The 21,527-nt window shown below is 42.4% G+C and overlaps 1 protein-coding gene across 1 annotated transcript in view; it reads left to right on the plus strand.

Moving 5' to 3' along the window:
• Positions 1–2,624: 2,624 nt before the first annotated feature.
• Positions 2,625–21,527, plus strand: part of fermt2 (FERM domain containing kindlin 2) — a 41,678-nt gene continuing 22,775 nt past the window's right edge. Inside the window, exons 1-3 of the mRNA XM_041953722.1 lie at positions 2,625–2,819; positions 4,478–4,635; positions 17,945–18,178. Coding sequence (XP_041809656.1) covers positions 4,479–4,635; positions 17,945–18,178 — 391 coding nt within the window. The 5' untranslated portion in view covers positions 2,625–2,819; position 4,478. The remainder of the gene's footprint in view (positions 2,820–4,477; positions 4,636–17,944; positions 18,179–21,527) is intronic.

Raw genomic sequence — 21,527 nt, forward strand, 5'->3', positions numbered from 1 at the left:
CAGTTAGAACAGAGGTGACTCTCATAAATAATGCATTTGGCTGCTGTTCTGCATTTGGCCAGAAGAGGTCAGTCATCTATAGGAAATGCTGGAACAAAAAGCCCTATTGACCATCTGTTGTCCAGTGGCCTTTCTCCGTTCCTGTTTCCATTTATTGCCCTTAACTAGTTGAGCTATTCTGACAGTTGTTAATGCTCTTATCTGTAATTGTGTGACTTGATCAAACATGTTTTTAGGTTTGTAAGGAATGTTAAATCGGCATAAAATGTTTTACTTGCTGAAATATCACACCAACTGCAATCAAAAATGCTGAAAAACAGTGTAAACCTCTGGAAGCCTAACCCTCACATCCTCCACCTCTCCACTTACTCTTTCTCCCCTTCACCTCCTCATCCACATCAGCAACAGCAGCCAAACCAAGCTCCCTATCTGACTCTCCTGCTCTGCATCTGACTGACTCAGATGTTTACTCTGCAATTAAAACACAGCCTATAAAAGGCAACGGGTCGGGTGCCAGACGCCGACGAGGGGGTCGGAGCTGCAGGGAGAGTTTATAAATCGCTTTGAAGCCGACTGTAGTCTGAGGGCCCAGATTCCTGGGCTGGAAGATTGGAGCTGAGCGAGTTCACGGGGGGACCGAGCCAGAAACACTGATGATTCATGGGTCTTTACTGCAGACCACTTGGAGAGTGTGCGTTGTTGTGCTGCATTGGAAAGAAAGGAGACAGCAGCCTTCCTCGATCCCTTTTCCCCCCCTGAGCTTGTCATTTGTGTGATCACTTGATTGAATGCATGTATGAAATGCCATTATTCATCTGCAGCAGTAAAGACATGAGCCAAAATCTGCAGAACATTTCATCTTCAACTTCTCGCATTTTGGTGATGAAGAAAGACATGATCTTCACACAGTGGTGACATGCCATTGCATTCTTTTACAGTGATCCTCGCGCATGCTGATGATAGATAGCGATGACGACCTCCTGTTACAATTTTGAATTTGGTGCATGGGGAAAAGAAAACATGGAACATGTGACGCTGACCTGCACAAGATTATTTTCTCATAGTTACAGGACTTTATATCAAGATGGTTTTAAATACCTAAAGTCTATCAGCAAATCCGAGAAAACTGTTATTGAGTTTCTGCAATTTAATGACTTTTGCATGCAGCATAATAAGTGAATTGCTGTGGGAGCTAAATATGGTCTGTACACAATTAGGTAATGTAATTAAGCATATCTATTCATTTGCTGTACCTAAGTGTAATCTACAAACACCAGTGCTTTCCTTTCCATCTCTATTTTGTGATAAGAAGTTTTTAATACTTGTGTGCAGCAATGTACTTGTTAAACTCCAGGATGAGATTTTATATTTGTAAAAAAAAAATGAAATATGACAGATTTTTAAGTACATGAAGTAGTTACCTCCACCTGGAGCAGCTATAGCATCAAAGTAAAATGCTCCTTGAATGCAGTATATGTGATGTGTGAGGAGTGAAACCAAAATGCCTTGTTATTCTGTGCTCTTACTCCTGGGGCTAAAGACCCAAAGGTCCCTGGATGCTGCTGCAAGGCTCTGCAGCACTATTGCCTTAAAAGGCAGCTTGAGATCTTAACTGCATGTCCATTAGCCCCGCCACAAACCGTTGAATTTTGTACTGTGGATGGTTGCAGCTTGACAAAATCCATGATAAAACACACACACAGAATCCAGAAATCCTTATTCTGTTCACATTAACTTATGGCATTCCTGAAAGTTATTTTTATTCATGTTTCACCAAGCTAAAAGTGATATTGACACTCAAAATCACACTAAAACCTGACTGATTTTCTTGTCTGAAGTGAACAGAAATAGAAAATTTTGCAAGATAGTTCTGAAATTTGTGGAAAAAGGGAAATATTCTAGTTTGTATTAATTGTCAGTACCTGTACCCAGAAGGAAAGCTCCATAATACGATTAATTATTGGATCAAATGGTCAAATGCTGTGAAAGTCTGTAGTTTAAACCCCTTTAAATGGTGGGAGGAGTAGTTGGGTACAATAAAATCATTAAAAAAAATCACATGAGACATTGTCTTAAGTGAACCACAGAAATGGAAAACTTTGGCAGATAGTTCTCAAAATTGTGTCAAGAGGTAAATATTAGGTAAACGCCAGAATAAGACTTTTTTTTTTTAGATCAAATTACGAAATACTGTGGATGTATGTAGTCTAAACCCCGAAACAGGAGGAGAGGTAGTTAGAAACAAACAAAAAAACAAAAAAACTAAACGAAGAACTTGTCTTTGGGGATTTACAGGAGTGGAGAAATAATCAGATTGTTCTTGGCAGTTTTAAAACATGTTAAAGCTGAGCTTCAGCCCAAACTACTGGTCAAATAATGATAAAAAAAAACGACTTGTATTCCTACAAAGTGGCTCTCTGATGAACATAAAAGGTCAAGAAGGGAGAATTAACCCACAGTTCACACACGCGCGCGCGCGCGCAGGTCGTTGTGTGCGTGTCCTAGTGTGCGCGTGAGGTGACGGGGGGGAGACCAGTAAGCGACCAGAACAGCCCCAGTATGAAAGGAAAAGTAGGATTGGAGCAGTGACGTTATCCGCTGCTGGAAAGAGGGAGGGAGGAAGAGGGACGGCTGGACTCCATTAAGCCGAAGCCCGCAGTAAAACTGTTTGGGATACTTCACTTCTTCAGCGAGTTCTCGTGGGATTTCTCTCTGTTTTTATCGCCCTGAAAAGACTTCATACATGATTTAAAGAAGGGGGACTTGCTCTGTACCGTGTACTCGACTCTTCTGGTGTCTTTTTTTTCGTCTTTGTGAAGGTGAGTTAAATGTTCGCCCTCAAAGCTTTGCTAGTTCGCCGCTATGAAATATGAAAACCTCTCTTTTTTTCGTTGTTGTCGCCCCGCTTCTGCTACGCGTAACCAACGCCTCAGTTAGCAACCCTTTTGCCCGTTTTTAGCCGTTTTGTCTGTTTTTAGACACACTTCCACCTGAACTTACTCCTCAAACGACCGACTGAGCGAGTGTGCTCGCAGCCGGGGAGCTGCTGTACGGACCCCGCTTACATAATTACCCCCTCCGCCTATTTGTAAGAGTGCCTTAACCGTTATTTTTAACAGGTGAACGCGGGACATTTGCGGAGGAAGAAGCTGCCAAGCGTTGAACTTGTAGCCGCCAGCGTGTAGGCTTTGTTCTGCCGTCTTTATTGATGAGCTGTTCTGGTCCTCAGGCCACTCTTGGCTGAACAAACTCGCATCAAAGAATGACTGACAGTCTAAAATGTGACTTTTTGCTTTGACTTCATATTGCGAGGCTCGTCTTATTCCCAGCAACAAGCACGAGTAGAGCCACAGGGGTCGAAAACCAGGAGGATTTGTTCACCTTCATCCCATCTCTAAATCATCCCTGAGGGTCAAATGTTCATAATGAGCTAAATCACCTCATCTGTTACCACTGTAGTACAGCCGTGACAGTGTGCTAATGCTGGAACAGGTAGCTTGTACTTTACTACCTTTAATAGATTAAAAGTAGAAATAGCAGTAGTAGAAAAATACTCTGTTGCATTCAGATTTTTACTGAATCAGCAGCTGACTGCATTTAAAGTACTGCCTATGTAAGTATCAAAAGTAAAAGTACTCTCAATGATATCATCATCTATCATGGTATATGTGATTTACATTAATATATCAATGGAGGAGCTGTTCAGGATAAACTAATCCGATGGAATTGTCTGCTTTTTGGTCAAATCCTGTGTATTGAATGCCTATGATACAAAAATCAAACTAAATTGACAACATTGCTAGTTTTGTTTTGTACCGGTAAATGTTGTTCAGACCCCTCCAATATGTAACGCAGGCTTTCTATTATAGATCAGTATCCCATGACGTCACTATGACACCATAAGGGTTACTGTGTTTGACTTTGTAGAGATTTTCCAGAGCAACAGATGACATTATGAAACTGTTGATGTTACAGGCTGAGTAGTGCCAACAATGACTAGTAAACCACCTTTGACATGTGAAATCACTTGATAAGGCTAGCTTCCATGGTATAGCATAATGTTATGGCAGGGTCTCTGATGGTGGACACATTTTCTATTGTCATAATGCTCATCCCTACACCCTGTCGTACCACTGGTTTGTTTAAAGCAGTGTGAAATGTAAAATCTTAATCTGAAAAGTAACCAGAAACTATAGCTGACAGATACTGTAAATGCAATTGAATGTATATGTATGGTTCCCCTGAAGTAGAAGCATATATTTAGAAGTGAATATGCTCAAGTAAGGTGCTCAAGAAGAAAACTCAAATAAGTCTACTTAGTTAATCTACACCACTTGTAAATTGGCATGCGGTGAAATGTTATCCCAGGGTCTGTTTGAAAATACAGTACAGTACAGTTCTTTCTCAAGACCTTGCATGCATGTGACAGAAGTTTAGCTGGACCTTTTCCCCTCCTGACTGTGGGTCTGTTTGACAGGATGGCGCTGGACGGGATCCGGATGCCCGATGGCTGCTACGCCGACGGGACGTGGGAGCTGAAGATGCATGTCACCGACCTCCACAGGGACGTGTCACTGAGAGTCACTGGGGAAATCCACATCGGCGGAGTCATGCTCAAACTTGTGGAGAAGCTAGGTATGAGTGCACGCACGGGCCAGAGCGGTTGCAGCTTTTCCAAGCAGCTTATCTGAGGTGTGATAAAGAGGCTTGAGCATAGTCTTGACTAATTTTGACACTAGAAATCACAGCGGTTGACTGAGTCTGCAAATTTAAGTTGCATTCCTTTTGCAACAGAGTGAAAATGGTTGGTGGTAATGAAAGCCCTTTCCTTTTACCTCTGACCCTGTAACATCCCCTCATCGCAGAATTTTTGTGTGTGTTAATGGCTGGCTTGTGTTAGCCGTCCATATTTGTTGGGCAATAAATACCTCAAATTATCACCATTCTATGAAGTGAGATTCCACATCACTCTGTATGCAAACGCACAAACTGTTTGTGGATGCTGGCCAAAGGTAAGAACAGACATTCTCCACTTTAGTGAAGGCAGGAAACTCAAAAGTATGTTTTCTGCCAGAAACACTGAGAGAAAATGCGTGAAATCAGACACAGGGGACAAGCTATGTCACTGACTACATCTACGTGTAAACTAATATTCCACTTTTATTCCAAATTTGATAAAGGTCATGTAAACAGCATATTCCGTTAAGTTAGGCCTTAATCCGAATGGAGCATTTCCTGATTATAACATGTGGGATATGGCGATATTATCCAGGTTTTAGGAGCATTCTTTGAACTTGAATACAGCACATCTAGAACACACGGCCTCTTGCCTGTTTACAGTCAGCTCTGTGTGTTGTACACAAACCAACTAGTCAGTTTACAAGGCTGGGGTAGAGATGCATGCACAAAAGAAAGTATCACAACGCCAACCTTTTCGAGAAAGTGATTGCACGCGTGAAAGGGGGTTGTTCATTAATCAGAATGTGCAAGGCTGCATGCAAATGAATGTTAATGAAATATGTGTTTTAGGAATATTAGCGTTTTTTAAATACCTGAATATCTTATGCAAGAAAGCACTTATTGTATTTTGAAAAAAAGTAAACCTGTTTAGTACATTTTCTAATTATGCATAATATTTGATAAGCATGGACACTTATCTTTCCTTGACCTTTGTTGCATGACACCAACTCAAACTCCTCTTTCATGCTTGTGGATTTTCAGGGGTTAATATTCGTCTTTGTTACCCTGCAGTGTATATGGGTCAGTAACCCAAGGTATAAAGAGACCATACACTGCTTCCCTCCCCCCTCTGTATCGTTCACTGTTCTGTAACTGCAGTTACGCACTTGACAAGTTTGGGTGCAAGTAAGCATAAGAGTCCTCTGTTCCAGCCACTTGAACACTGCCCTGTTTCATGCTGGAGAAAGTTCAGTGGTCGTGGCAGTGCGACTTGGGAGTGACAGTGTGTTGTGTGTCGATGGTGCTTGAATGCTCGGCATTCCTGCTGCGCTCCAAGGTTTTATTCCCTGCCCACGGTCCTGTTTTTAGCTCTCCTGTTAGAGCTCCACATAATTGAGGTCTTTGTTCTCTGTGGTCGTCTGTGCTGTGCAGCATCTATGCGAGGCGAGTGCAGTGTTGCTGCCGCGTGTGGGACGGCATGAATTCATTGGTCCTCCCACCCCAACTCCACTCAAGGCCCGGCTTTATCCATTGTTTGAGTTGTGTTCGCGCTTTTTGTTAAAGGTCTGGTTGAAGGGTATGACTTTTCTTGATGTGACACCTCTGTGGCGTATTGCAGGAAAAGTTGTTCAGTGGTGGCTATTTGTGTCATAAAAGTTACATACATGAGGTGTAACAGAGTAGTATCTTGGTAATATACTTTAATTGTTATAGGAATCAAAATTGGCCACATGTGATGACATTGTATGACTTGTATTACAGTTATATCAAGCTGTACTGGAAACATGCAGCCCTTCGTAGCTGACGGTTTTTCTTTTGTTGTGACCAGTCCTAATTTTCTGTTTTCCTTCTCCTAAGGATGTAGCTATTTTGCTAATGACTTGTCCTTTTTTTGAATCTGGTCAGGATTCTTGAGGTCTTTGTGTTGACAGAGCTTTGTTTTGTTGGACATGGTAGGCTGTTGGTTGTTGCTGTGCCAAAGCAAAATAACAGGACAAAGGTGTGCATAATTGTTTGCTTATCAAAAAAATACTTTAATCATAACCATGGTTACTATTCTTAAACATTTTTAAATCCCCTCTGAATTATCATACCACTACGACCATTACTGCAGTTAGATTAGCTTATTGAAGCATTCTTTAAGGTAATAGACCTTCTAACTGAGAAGCAGAACTCGTGCAGTGACATTAAACTGCTCCATGAGTGTTTGAGAGTGCATTTGTGCCTCTTGACTGGTTTCTCAAAGTGTGGTGACATTTTATTTGACTGCCGTCTCCCTCCTACCCTGAGTCAACAGGTTGTTTTGCATTGTAATCATTAACCCTTCCACAACATGGGTTTTCCACATGGGCACGAACTGCAGGAGACTGTACACTGTTATGCGACACACACGACACAATATTTTTTTACTTGGAACAGGCATGTAGATGTGCTTTCTGTAGTGGGACGGCTTAAACCAAGCTCTTGATTGAAATTTGTCCACATAAATAACATCTTCAACATGGTTTTTCAGCTGAGACCTTCTTGTAAAAAACAACACAGCAGCATGTATTAATGTGTCAGTGTCTGAAGGGAGAGGAAACAATCTTTGCAAGTTAATGAGTTATGCTAAGGAAAATACCCTTCTGTTGGAAAAATCTTAAGGGTCTTTCGTAACCTGTTTCTATACCTCTTACTGGTGACGGTGCTGTACAGTCCTCATCGAAACACCTCTTTAGTGCTGTCATATACCCACTGTTGGATTTGCTGATTGCTTGGATGTGGTGGTTATACATAGATACTGTAGATGTGCAAATATGCATGCACATATACATGGTGCTGTGAGAAGGGACACGTAGATATCACAGACTTTTGGCAGGCCGTGCGTCATTCTCACATTGAAAGGACATCCTGGTGCAATGACAAATCTCTGTCTGTCCTCTCCACTGCTCTCTTTCTGTCTCTTACACTCCAAAATGATTCAGTAAATGCTTTCTACAAGGCTAACAGTGCTCTGGGTCTTTTTCTATTGTAACTATTTGTGGCTGTATGTAGTAGCTTTCAGAAGCAGTTTGTGTTTGAAAATGTGCTGACGTCTGCAGTCTCCTGTATGGCCAGTGTTCGCATTAGTAGTATTTGTGCATGTGTTTCCACACGTGAGAAGGGTTGTGCGCTGATGTCGGTGGGTGTGTCTCGTCCGCATGTATCCTGCCTCCATCTTTCAACTCTTCCTGTGAGCTGCAGGTCTCTCGTCCACATTGCAGGCTCAAATGGCCTTCGATAATGGATTAAATAGACAAATGCCAGGAAGGCACTTAGCTATTGATCACAGTAGCGAACGCTGTGTCCATTTCCCCTGCAGTCCTCCAGGAGAGCAGTATTTAAAGCCAGCTGATTGACCACCCCCTGGTCCCCGCTCCTGTAATCCTTTCATCCTTCTGTTGATTACCATCATTGCTGCTTTCTCTGACTGTGTTGATGTGTTCCAAAAGTGCCGCTCTCCTCTCTAAAAGCTAATATTGTGCCATTTAGAAGGGAAAACAAACATTGTACAAACAACATTACCTGGCTGGAGTTTTATTGGATTTAAAGGGATTGTTCCCAAGTTACATAGCTTTTAGGTCTGGCAAACTATTGCTCACAGTAAGTGCTAGAGCTGTCAGGGTTTCAATGCATTGCAATTTTGCACATACTAAAAGTGGAAAGGCCAACTTTTTAGAGAAATGATGGGCTCCATGTCCCTCGACTCAAGACTCTCAAGCTTATAGATAAGAATAACACATTTTAGCTAACTGTGCAAACCGCTGGGAAAGCAGGTCTTGAAATGAGTAGCATTAGCTAGCAAATGTAAATGACTACGTTTACATGAACAAAATATTCCGGTGTTTGCCCTTATTTTAACAGACTGAAAATTAATATTCCTGTTTACATGTTTATCACGTCTAAATATGGGGAAATGAAACAGCTGGAGCCACTTGTGCCATGGGATTTTTTTTCAGAGTTTGACTGTAAACAGGCAAGAGGCCTTTTGTAGCAAACTGTGGTAAAAACACAATTAAAGTGCATATTCTGGATGTGCTGTATACATGTCCAGCGAATACTCTTTAAAGTTTAGTAATATCGCCATATCCCACATGTCTTAATCGGAAAATACTTCATTCCGAATAAGGCCTCATTCAAAATATCCAAACGGAATTTGCTGTGTACATGATGAAATCTGTCAAATTCAGAAAATTCCGAATGAGAATGCATGGAAACGTCAATGATTGGTGAGAACATTGCTACACTTATACCTCTGGAGGTGCCCTGGTTGTATTGGCTCTGCTTAGCCTCACAAAAGACAGCTGAGTGCAGAGGGCCTGGATGGAGAAGACGATGGGGAGGGAAAGAAGAGGGAATGGGGAGGGTGGCATGAGGAGTCTTTCTCTCTATCTCTCCCTTCTCGTTGTGACGTTAGCCACGCTGCTAAAATTCCATAAAAGTCTTCGACGAAGCAGGAAATGACTTCCAGGGTTTGGCATGTTGTCTCTGGTCGCTGCCGTCATTACTGGATTCTCTGCTGCCTGCTTCATCCACCTCCCCCTCTCTCTGTCAGCCCTCCTTCTTTTCCTTTCTCCCTCTTCCTCTCTCTTTTCACCCTCCTTTCTCACTCCTGCTTCATCGAAATGCATTTTGTGGAAAATATTTTTTGTCTCACTTTTTTTTTTTTTTGGCAGCCTTGTCTTTGCTATTTGACACCATCCACTCCTTCAGCCACGTAGCAAAGCTTTAATAATCAATAGAAAACATGAAAGTACATGTTGTTCACTTTCTCATGGTTTCTGACCCAGGTTCATGTACACTGACTGTTAAATGTTCCATAAATAGAACTCAAGCAACCTAATTGGTCTAGTGTGACTCTGATAGTTCATGTGGTTGTTTCCAGAGAGGGGTCTGCACTCTTTGGCTGCTGTACGACCAGCTGGCCGCAGAGAACTTTCCCTGCATGTCAGAGAAAATGTGTGTTTCGTTATTTTTGCGATGACCTACATATTTGCATCTCAAGTGATTTGGCGAATGTTATCATCCCACATTCGTTTCAGTTTTTTTTTAACTCACTGTGTATAACTAAATCATATAGGAAACAACATCAGTCAAGTTTATTTTTCCCCCCTATTCAGAGGCACATCTGACAAAACAGCAAGCCAACCTTATTTTCAATAAGAAATTACTTAGAAGTTACTTTAATGTTGCCTCTGAGATGCTTTTGTTTTCAAGATAATTCTCCAGTTTGTGAGCTGTTTGAATTCTCTGTCCTTTTTGCAAAGCCAAGATGCTTTCTGCTGGAGGTTATGCTGACCAGAGAGAGATGGCTTTGGTTTGACAATGGTGTGCAGGTTTCATTAGGAAACAGACGCGATTTAACACAGGATGCTGAACTTCCTCTGGGCTTTTTTTATGCGCCTTCTCCCTCGCGCCCTCCTTGAATTCCCGCCTTCCTGCCCTCTCAGCATCCCCTCACTAAGGGTAAAGATGGGTCTTCAGTCCCTGTAGAGAGTGAGATCAAGAGCTGAGATATCGTAGTAATATCTCTCCTGATGCTGTGAGAGTTGTGAACAGCTCACATCTTAACATTCTCGCACCAGGACAGTGTAAGATTCCTTTGATAGGTGGCTAACCACTTTTCCCTCTCCTCATATCATCTTGCCATGACACACAGTTCAGATACATCACCATGCGTAATGAGTTTCATTGATTGTCCATCCTAAACGTCTGGCATGACGAAGTGAGAGGCGGCCTGGCAGTGATCGTCCTGCTCTCTAATCTCTTTGACAGGAAGTAGTTAGCCTAAGTAGCGGTCCTGCCCAGGCCAGAGTTTTCCTGTTTGACTAGCAAGATGATACAGTGATAGTGCTGTTCTACACTCAGTGCACACACACTGACCCCTGGCCTATACATTCACGTATGTACTCATACGAATGAATGAAATGACCTCCTGATGGTCAAACCTTGATTCATGCCTTAGTGCTATGACAGAGAATTTAAAGGAGATGGTGTCAAGGCAATAAACAAGCTTTTGTAGTGAATCTGTGCTATGCTACCAAGTTAATTACTTACACATTGTACAAGGAAAAGTTTCTGTTAAGACTGAGTGAAGCTAGACTATGACAGCTGGTAGTTTCGATGTGCTCCCTTGATGAAGGGTCATGTGGGAACAGTATCAGCTGCTCCAAATATGCTACAAATATCTCTTGATACATTATTCTGAACCGAGTAGAAGGCTTTAAAAATTGTGGTCAGTTTATAAATATCAATTATATAAGTTTGCTATATTTTCAATATCTCAGTTTTTCTTTTCCAGTTTTCACTCTTTGTCCCCTTTCATGGAAGAACTGCTGTGCTTGTTAAGAATGATTTAATTGGTTATGTTTGGCATCTTAAACATGCAGTGGAACAAACACTCATGGCTTCTCCGGGAATCTGAAGCTTGTTGCTTTTTGTCCCTCTCACCTTCCTGTAGTGGCAGGCAGCTCAGAGGATCCAGGAGAAGGAAATGTTAGAGCAGCACATTGTTGTTGTAACATTACACACCTGTATGGCAGTGGAGTAAACTGATCCGGAGTTTTTGTCTAGGTTCTCAGCCCACATTTCGTTCATTTCAAGCTGTCCCTGCCTCTCAGTCTGTCTCTGTACTCCCCGTTTGAAAGAGCAAAGGGGCAAGAGAGGTGTTCATTTTCATAACCAAGGAATGAGGCTTTATTAAGGCAGTTGTTTAAGATGTATACATGATAAAGCCAACCATTTTTCCGTTAGCAGCCTCAAGTATTCAGAATTGTTATTCAGAAATCACTGTATAAATTCTCCTCAGGGTTTCTAGAGAAAAGCAGCCAGAAGCTGGAGAGCAACTGAGCTTCCTGCTGAACTCAGAGGCATCAGTGGGACATCTTATCCTGACAGGATGTGACCATGGATGGAAGGACAGATGAATATTGTCTGTCTGCTCCATTGATCTTGGTCCCAGAGTTTCTTTGTAATGTCATTGTTCCACCGGGTCCGTGAACATTTAATTGTATAAAGCTGTGTCAGGGCGGAGGGGGAGTACCCCCACTGTGTTTCTGTGTTTGGAAAATGACACAAATGGATACAAACTACATGTCTCTAAGGAGGTTTCCTCTAATAGCCCTCCTGGCCTCTCCTAATGCATCGAAGCCAGCACTGTTGCACTCTCTTCTTACTGTAACAGGCTGTATGCTCCTATATTTCCTGTTAAGACTTCAGATTCACTCCACTCCTATCTTTTAGTGTGTATAGAGCCTGGTCCTACTTCCAGCACTTCACCTGCAGACCTTTATAAAGTGATGCACCAAAGCATCAGTAGTGTCCAATCTCAGATGCAAAGTGTTGCTTGTATTATTATGGCTATAGATAGATACATCTTATTTTTTAAGAAATGGAAGATCTAGATTTGGACTATGTGTGTACATATGTGTGTGTTTGGGGGGAGGTAGTAGTGGCAGAATTGAATCAATATCTGTCACAATATCCCCTGACACCTTTTAAGCTAGCCATGACCTTTCAAGGAACTCTGTGTATCACTGACGGGACACAACCTCGATGAACCCTTTCTGTCTTGTTTCTGCAGCCTAAAAAGCTTTAACGGCAGCATTAAGTGTCCCTTTGTCTTTTCAGGTAATGTTTGTTCTGCCTGCCAGCAGACTCTGGGTCTAACAGGCGCTGTGTGTTGCATATTTAATGAGTGTGATAAATGGCCTGATTGATTGACTATTGGCGGGAAGCTGAGCTGTTGTAAAATAACGGACAGAAATAAGCTCGGCTAACCTCGTTCAGATCAGGTTGTCAATGGAAAGCACTTGAGTTTTAATAGTATTGGTTAGTGAATACCCAAAGGACACAGCTGGAATAGATCAAAATATTAGTCAATGATTTCATCTTTATGGGTGTCAGAGTCAGACAAATTGATGTGTTGCCAGTATTACTCACTCTTGGTTGTGTACTTGATGGAACAGATGGCTTCTGGATTTAGCTTATCTGTTGATTTGTCACGAGTCAAGAAACAAGTTTGTCTGCTGTCACTTTGACTGCTTTATGCTGCATGCATTGTCTTCAAATGTCATGGGACTCTCTATCTCATGTCTGCCACACAGATATTGTCATCACCTGTCTCCATTGAACTTGTTGTGTACATGTCAGGTATCTGATGTTAATATTATCTAGCATGAGGCCACAAGCAATGAGTGCCTAAAGGCCATTTACAGTAGATCTAATTAAAGGACAGTGCAGAACAGTTGCTTCCGGAATCTTTGCTTGTCAATACCGACCTTCAACCTGCTTTAGACGTGAATATATTTAGAAGGAGAAGGGCTTTCATGTTGTAGAGGTGTGTGTGAATACGACTGACAATCTTGTGGCTCTGTGTCTTTGTTGTGTATGAAAACAAGTCGTCGCCTCGCACCACTGCCCCCGCGGCGTCAGCCAGGAGTCACCAAGGAAACGGCATGACCAGCCTCACCCAGCTGTAATGTTTTTATCAGCTGATGGCTGGAAATGACAAAGCCTCGCACTGCATGGCCACGGTTTTCATTGATGGCTAACAGCTTGGCTCCGACAGCTCATGAAAAGCAGAGGAGAAGGCTAAATGTGCAAGCACAGTGGAAAAAGTCCTGTCTTTAATCACCTTCATCAGTGACGCTAAAGATGAGCCTGGATTTTTGGACTGTTAGCCCAATAAAACAGCCAATTTGACAGTTATGCCTTTTGATGAAACCGTGATGGACCCATTTCCTGGCATTTCATACACCAAATGATAAATTGAGGAAATAGTCTGCAGGTGAATCGATAATTAAAATAGTCGTTCGTTACATCATGGCAGGACAGTATTGTGTGCATTTTCGATGGAAAGATGTCAACTGTCAACTTTAACAGTAATGCAGAAATAGTTTTTGAAATAATGTTTACAGAACCACAAACTTGAAAACCAGACAGCTGAGAGTGTTGTGTTGGATACTGAATCTGTGTGTGTGTGTGCGCGAATGTGTGTTATCAACCAGTAGATGCATACTCAACTACTGAAATCTCTACTGTCTTGTTTTTCTCTGAGGCACTTTTCAGTTTTATACAGGCGATAAAATTGGAGAGGCTATTTATATTTTTAGTATTTCTGGCTGGTTGACTTTAAATTTGACTTTCCACTTCCTCATGCTTGCTCTGTCAAGCTGTGTCTCATGTTAATGTGTCCCCAGTATGAGCTCCTCCCTTGTCCTCTGCTCATCCTCCTCATCTCTCCTTTTCATGCCCTTTCTCTCATTCCTTTTCTCTCATCCTCTCCTGTCGTCCCATCCCCTCCCCCTCACAGACAATCCTCCATAAACATAGCTGTCTCGAAATGTAAACACCAGAGATACTCGCAGTAGGAAGTGAGGGATGGAGAGAGCAAACAGGAGTGATGGGGAGGAGCGGGAAGGAGGGACAGTTCAGTTTCCTTTATTATCTAAATAAAAACCCTGCAAACTGGGTACATTTTTGCCTACTGTACAACATTTTAAATACAATTTCACTGTGTTCTGTGCTCTTTTTGCTTAAATGCTTTGGAGAATATGTCGTAAGAATCCAAGTCTTTTTAAAGCAGTATGTCTCGCTGTGGTATCTGGTGCACAAAGCAAAGGAAGTGGTCCCTAGTTGGGAGCTGCCGTGGTGATGGTGGTGAATGAAAATAACTCAGTTTGACAGAATTTATGGATTAATTTGGCTTGTTAAAGCGCACACTCGCACAAACACACAGAGCTAATGTAGTTAATGGATGGATAAGAACACTTCCACAAATCCCCAAACCTGTGTGCACCCACACACACAATCTCTGTATCATATTTCACATCCTGCAGAGGTCATAAAACATGGTTTTGCCATTGTGTTTCCCCTCCCCTTGTCTTTCAAGCCCTCCTTGTGTACACACACACACACACACACACACACACACACACGCACATATCACTCTACTGAGGAGCTGTGGGTCCACATTTAATGCATCCAATTACTTAGGCCCCCACTCCTCTGGCTGCTGCATTACGTCAGGCTTGGCAAGCTGTATTTTTAGCTTAGAGATGCAATTGGCCCTCTCTCCCTCCCTCTCTGTGGATTGAGTTACCACCTTGTTACTGAAAGAACCCAATGGACGCCTACCCGAGCTGCCCTCGTCCAATCACAACACATCGAACCACTGCGTAATGACACAAGCAAGGAGAGGGAAAGACTATGCCCATTAAGGTTTTGGCCGTGGGCGGCGACAAGGAAAGAGTGGAGCAGGGGCCATTGAGAGCATGATGAGGGTAACGAGGACCAGCCAAGACGTGCATTCATGCCTCGCCGCAAACTGTATGGTGGTCATGCAAGCTGAGTATGAGGACATTTCTATAGAACTGTGGTGAAGACCTGAGCGCCAAATGTTAATGCTAGCTATTCTGCATTGCTCCCAGACACCAGAAATTACAAGGTTGTAAGAGGAAAAACTGTGAGCAGAGTTATGAAAATACATTCAGGTCTATTTTCCTCTCCTTGCTCCCTCTCATTATTTCAGCCTTTAATAGCTGCAGAACACTTAGGGGAGCAGTTTCTCTGATGCTAGCAATGAAGTTGTCTTCTGCACAGCTGAGGCATCACAGTGGAGCGATGACAGCTAGACCCCATGCTGCTAGAGTAACTCACACAGGCCCTCGGAAAGAAAGCTTGGAATGTTTTCCCTCATGTGTTTCCCCCCGGAGTAAACAGTATAAAACCCAACAGCTTGACAAACAACCCCCACCACTCCACCACCCAAAATCAATTCACACAGTCCTAGGCCTTCACAATGACATCTGCATTGAGATGCTGGTGGTCACTCTTCCTCTAAAACTTCCTCCACCGTCTTAATCACCAGTGTAATCTCTTCCTCATTCCAGTTTGCTTTCCTCACATCACAGCAGTCTTGTTTCCCGACTCTAAGCAGCCAATCTGTTGTTTCACCCACTCACTCACTAATCCCAATCATTCAGCTTTTAGACGGGATCAGCTGGAGAGTGTCAACAATGCATATGGGTGCCCCTATGTAAAGTTAAGGTCAGGGAAAACAATAGCAGCGCATGGAAACAGAAGGCCACTCGAGTTTTAGGTTACCATGGCACCAAGCTGTTTGACATATGGAGGAGGTCAGCGTAGAGCAATGTTCAAGATCGTTCCCCTGTCTTTTTAAATTGTTGCTGTGTTCCTTTGAGAATGAGCAGAAGCAATGTGCATCAGTCAGTTGGACTCCAGTTTGTGCATTAGTAGCTGTGTCCTTCCTTGTGCAATAAGTAGATACAATGTGTTGATGCCACATTTAGATGATGTGCTACCAGCCTTGAAAACAAAGTAGATGTGTGTCTGAAGTGAGGGTCAAAATGCAGTTCTTACTTGTTTTTTAACTTCAAGAATTTTCAGCATTCATTCACACCGAATACAGATTTCTCTACCTAAAGCACAGATATTTTGGTTAATTTCTATTCAGCCATCAGTAAGATACCAATGAAACACCTGCTAGTTAGTCTGTTAGCCAATTAAAAGAATATTAATCCTCAACAAGTTTGATACTGAAGTTATTTATCAAAGAAAAATACCAATATTTTGCAGGTTTGAGTCTCTCAGATGTGAGGATTTGCTGCTGTTGTCTCTTTGTATCACTTTAAATTGAATATTTCAGTTTTTGGATTGTGGGTCAGAACAAGTAATTAGACATCTTGGACTTGGAATCTTGAACTCACATAACTTGTGAGCGTATTTTACTGTTTTCTCAATTTTTGTAATATCTAGACTATAAACTATAAATTGGTAGACCATTGGTTGCACAGCTGTGTTATTCGAATGATTACAATTGAAAGGTACCCTACCCAAACCCTCCCAACCATCCCCACTTGTCCCCTTAAGTCCAAGTCTTCACAAGAATGATTGTCTATTGGTGTTTGTTCACCCAAGGATTATAGAAAGAGTGCATACAATATAGCACAATGATCGGGGATTAAATGAAAAAGTAAAAATAAAGAAGGATACTGGGGTGAGCATTTTATTCTAAATCAGCTTATATGCCTTGGAACACTCTTGCTGCCACAGCTGTGTAGAAGTTGAACCAGTTCAGATCGACTGCTTTGATTAAAGGATGACTGAGCGCAGTGACGTCTGTGTCTGGACACAGCAATTCAGTACAAAGAGAGAGAGAGAGACGCAGAGTGAGACAGAGGATAGGCTGGAGAAGCAATGATGAGGTATGTGGGTGGAGGAAATGAGACACCGCTTTGGGAAGTGCCTTCCTGTACTAATGCCGGAGTAATGACATCACTGCTCAGGGGGAACATCTCAGAGTATAATAGGCTAAAAACTGCAGGCCTTTTCACTCCATCTCAACTATCATACACCGCTACAGCCTTTACTCTTCAACATCAAGTAACATATGCACAGTATGGGATACATCAATCAATAGATTTTTTAGATTTTTAACACTCTAAAAAGTAAAGATAAGCAAGTCTTTGAGTTAGCTGGCCTGCCATGCATGTTGACCTGCGAAACAGACTTAGCTATTTTGTGAGTGTATCTCACTAAAGTGCTTAATAGGTAAGAAAGGTATGCAAAGGATCTCTCACTCTTTTTCTTTGAAGCGATTTGCAGCTCAATGCAACTTCAGCCCATCACAGTGCTACTCGTATAGAAACCACAGCAAGGTGATCTGCACAAACAGCTGCTTTGAGTTCCCTTAAATCCCTGCGGTTTTCACCGTCTCCCTTGAAGGCAGACACACACACCATGAGACCGCAGGTCCATCCCCATTGTGCCGATCCCCTGTGGAGTGAAAGCCTGGGAGCTATGTGGGGTTTTGGGTGGCTTGTGTCTGCTTTAGAGGGATCACGATGCAACTTTGGAACAAAGAGGGAGGTATGAACCTGATATCCTCACAGTGTCACACAAACAGCCACGTCTTTCACACAGTCAGTCGTCTCCTCCCTCTCACTTTGACTTCACCGCCCCCTTGCAAACCTTTTATTTGCCCTGCTTTTCACCCCAAATGTGACCCTCTGCCCTGGGGGGACATATTTGGTGAGCTCAGGTCAGTACAGTGTGGTAGATACAGACTGAGCGCTCCAGTAACACTTTACTTTTGCCAACAATATATTGCAAATGAAAGCAATATAGCCACGCATTTTAGCCACTTTGTCCTTTGCTGTGTTTTCTTTGGCATCTCTAGATCCTTTGCAACTCATCCTCTCTCCACTTTTCTTCCCCTCTGTAGATGTGAAGAAGGACTGGTCAGACCATGCTTTGTGGTGGGAGAAGAAGAAGACATGGCTGCTGAAAACCCACTGGACGTTGGACAAGTACGGCATCCAAGCAGACGCCAGGCTGCTTTTCACGCCGCAGCACAAGCTGCTACGCCTCCAGCTGCCCAACATGAAGCACATGAAGGTCAAGGTCAACTTCTCGGACCGTGTCTTCAAGGCTGTGTCCGACATCTGCAAAACTTTCAGTAAGTGGAACGATTGACTCATGTATGGGACAGCAGGCAGAGCCGTGTTCAGTTTTAGTCAAGATGTGGAAAACGCTCATGAATCAAATGTGAGAAGAGGTATGGCAAAATAGAGTAGTGGTCCAGTCTACTTGGTGCTGCTGCCCTGCTGAACTAAAAACATTTTCCGTAAGACTATTTTTGGAAAGGTTCTGGAAATGTTCCACTTCAAACTTAGTTAATCATGCCCTTCCTCACTTTGTTTTTATCCCTGGCAATTTGTTATGTTTATCAAACATTCTCCGAGCTCTGTGTGCTGCAGTCACGTCTCCGAACTGCTTGTCCGCTGTTGGCTTTGGGGTCGTGTCCTTGGAACCTGAGCTCCATCGGTCTCACAGTAGTGTTTAGTAAACAGAGATTATCAATCTGTCTCAGGCTTATAACAAAGGCACACACCAAGGTAGAAATTCATGCACATGTAAATAACTCATACTCGTACTCACTAGCCGTGTTTCCATCAGCATATTTTTATGAGAATTTTGAAGTATTGCATTAGAAAAGGTTGATGCTAACGGCAAAATTTGAAAAAAAAGATTTAGTGGGAGTCAATGGCACTTAATGGGAGATGGAAACACCTTTTTTCGAATAAATTCTGATATAGCAAACATTTAACTCATATGACTGGTCTAGCTGTTTCTACTCTGAGAGAGGAGGAGGAGGAAGAAGAATAAGAAGAAAAAACTATTTCCGCTGTCAACAGTCAGAAAGACCTCTCCATTTTTTTTCTTGTAGGTGGCCAAAGGGAGTGGTTTTTGTTTCTTTTTCTTCTTTGAGGCAAACAACTGGTTTTGTTTCCAGTTTGCAACCTCTTCTTATTTTCTTCTTCAACAGCCAAGCATAATGCAGCCTATACTGCCAACTTCTGACAAAACTATGCATTGCTTAGCCACGTTTATTTGTTCCAAACCAGTTGATGGAAACACAGCTATTTTTTTTTCTTTCTTCAACATTTCAGATTTCAGTTTCAAATTTGCTTGATAATTAGATGGAAATACGACTATTGTCATCTCTTCTGCTAATATCATGTCCAGATATCCACATTTAACTGTCTCTAGTGGTGTAAGTAGTATCAATATCTTCCTTTTCTATCACTGGCACCACCCCGTCCTGTCATAGACGTGTCAGAGGTAGCTCACTGGACCTCAGTGACCTCTGAGGTGCGAAGGCCCACTTTTCCTTGACAGAGTCATCACCCCTCGCCCCCACCTCTTAGTCACTGTCTCCAGAAGGGCTTGGAGAACCCCCACCAATATAAACCCTTCCATCAGGCAGGGTCACAGCACACCTGTTGCGTCTTTGTCACTGGACTGGGTTCAGTAGGCAGGATCTGGGGCTCCAGAGGCAGCTCTCTTGTTTTTATTGGCCCCTACAGGTAGCGCACAAACTTGTTTTTAATTTGGTAGGAATGAAGCTTTTTATTTTTATTTTTTCAGAAGGCTAGTCCGCAGAGCAGTTCTATGAAATGAAGAGAACAAACGGCACATTTTATTTAGTTTAAATAAACAAAGATGCTGTGAAAGTAGAGGTCGGGAGACGGGGTAGAAACAGGCCTGCAGTCTTTCTCTCAGCCAGGCCTACTGAAGAATGTGTCTGCTGCTTCTCTAATAAATCTATTTCAGCTTCGCAGAAACTCTGGACAAATTGCTTTTGGCTGACATTGCTCGTGCCAGGGTGTTGCAAAATGTTGTATGGCGATGTGCTTGGATTTGTATTACTGCATTATTGCTTGCAAAAAGCAGAGCTTAGGCCACTAATGGACAGTTGGAAAGTCCTTAACTTGTAACTGTGGGTATGACAGCTAACTTTGCTGACTTACAGCTGCTCTGGCCTGGAAGCATTTCATTTTTTGTTATCGGGGCAACTTTGAGTTTTACAATTTCCTGTGCATATTTTCTGCTGACTCCATGTGAGCTGCGCAGCACAGACAATCAGAGGGGACAGGAAGAGACAAGGCCTGTCCAACTTGGCCTTCGCTCCAGACAGCAGAGAGGGAGGGACAGAGATACGGGAAGATAGAAACAGATAGAGAAAGCCAGTGGAGATTTTCACCTCACCATTGGCTCCAGTTCTTTTTCTCATACTGATTTATTTTTGAGGGTATTTTTGCTCTGGCATTGGTCACACAGAAGTTATTTCCTGTTGCAAAGCAAGTTCCGAATTCAGTCCTCCAGTGTAGTATTTGGCTGTTTTTATCCCCACCCCCTCCATAGTTTATTTTTCTTATTACACACTACGGTTTAAAAATTATAGTGTGGTGTCAAAATTCTGTCTGTCATTTTGTAATATTAACATACAGTATGCTTTTTATTTTATTTTTTCTTTTCACCTCAAGCTTTCTATTTTGTCTGCTTTTCACTCCCTCTTTAGCACAACTCAAACTTTGACAGTGAGCATCCCATACAGTGGAAAAGCGTAGAAAATCAACATAACACTCAAGTTAGAAGTATAAAACCAATTATCCCCGCTGTTTGTTCTCCCATGGCCATGGCAGCTGTGTCCTGACACAGACAAAGTCCATCTGGGCTGGCTGGGAACTGAGAGGACTCAGCAAAAGGTTGATGTACTGTAATACATGAAAACCACTCAGTTCCACTCCTGTTTTGACCTCTGGTTCCATTTGGCAGCGCTTACATCCTGTGCTGCACTGCTCACTTGATGGTGAAGCAAAGGCATTGGGGATTTTCCATTTTTAGTTGCAAGATAACATTTTTGAACTCTGTCAACAATTCTGAGAATTTGTTTTGAAGTCTGAAGTGTTTGTGTTATAGTGCGAGCTGAAACTGTGTAGATATGCCGCAGGGCTGCAACAAATACCAATTAAGCTACTGATTGTTTTTTTTTTTTCAATAGATGTTAGAAAATAGTAGCAAACGCCAAACATACTTTTCTGGAGCCCAAGCTGACATTTTTGAATGGCTTGTTTTATTAACCAACAGTTGAAACCACAAAGGTATTCATCTTACATTCATAGAAAACAGGGAATCAATATAAAATCAAAAGCAGCAAATCTTTGCATTTGAGAAGCAGAAACCAACAAGTATTTGGCATTTTTTTTAGCTCTAAAATGCTCTAAAAACATCAGGTCTGTTGTTGACAAAAAGAAACAAAAGGCACTGAATTGGCTATGGGTCAGACATTAGCTTGTCCCGTCTAGACAACCTGGACTCACTTCCGACACATTAAACACACACATACACCTCCTCCCTCTGACAGGAGGCTGTTTTACTCTTCTTCACAAAATGTACTCTTCACAACTGACTAACACATGACTGTGGGCTTGGGAGCCTGAGGTGGTACAAAAAAGAAGCTG

This window comes from Chelmon rostratus, chromosome 15, assembly GCF_017976325.1.
Source record: "Chelmon rostratus isolate fCheRos1 chromosome 15, fCheRos1.pri, whole genome shotgun sequence".
In the NCBI taxonomy this organism is placed as follows: domain Eukaryota; kingdom Metazoa; phylum Chordata; class Actinopteri; order Chaetodontiformes; family Chaetodontidae; genus Chelmon; species Chelmon rostratus.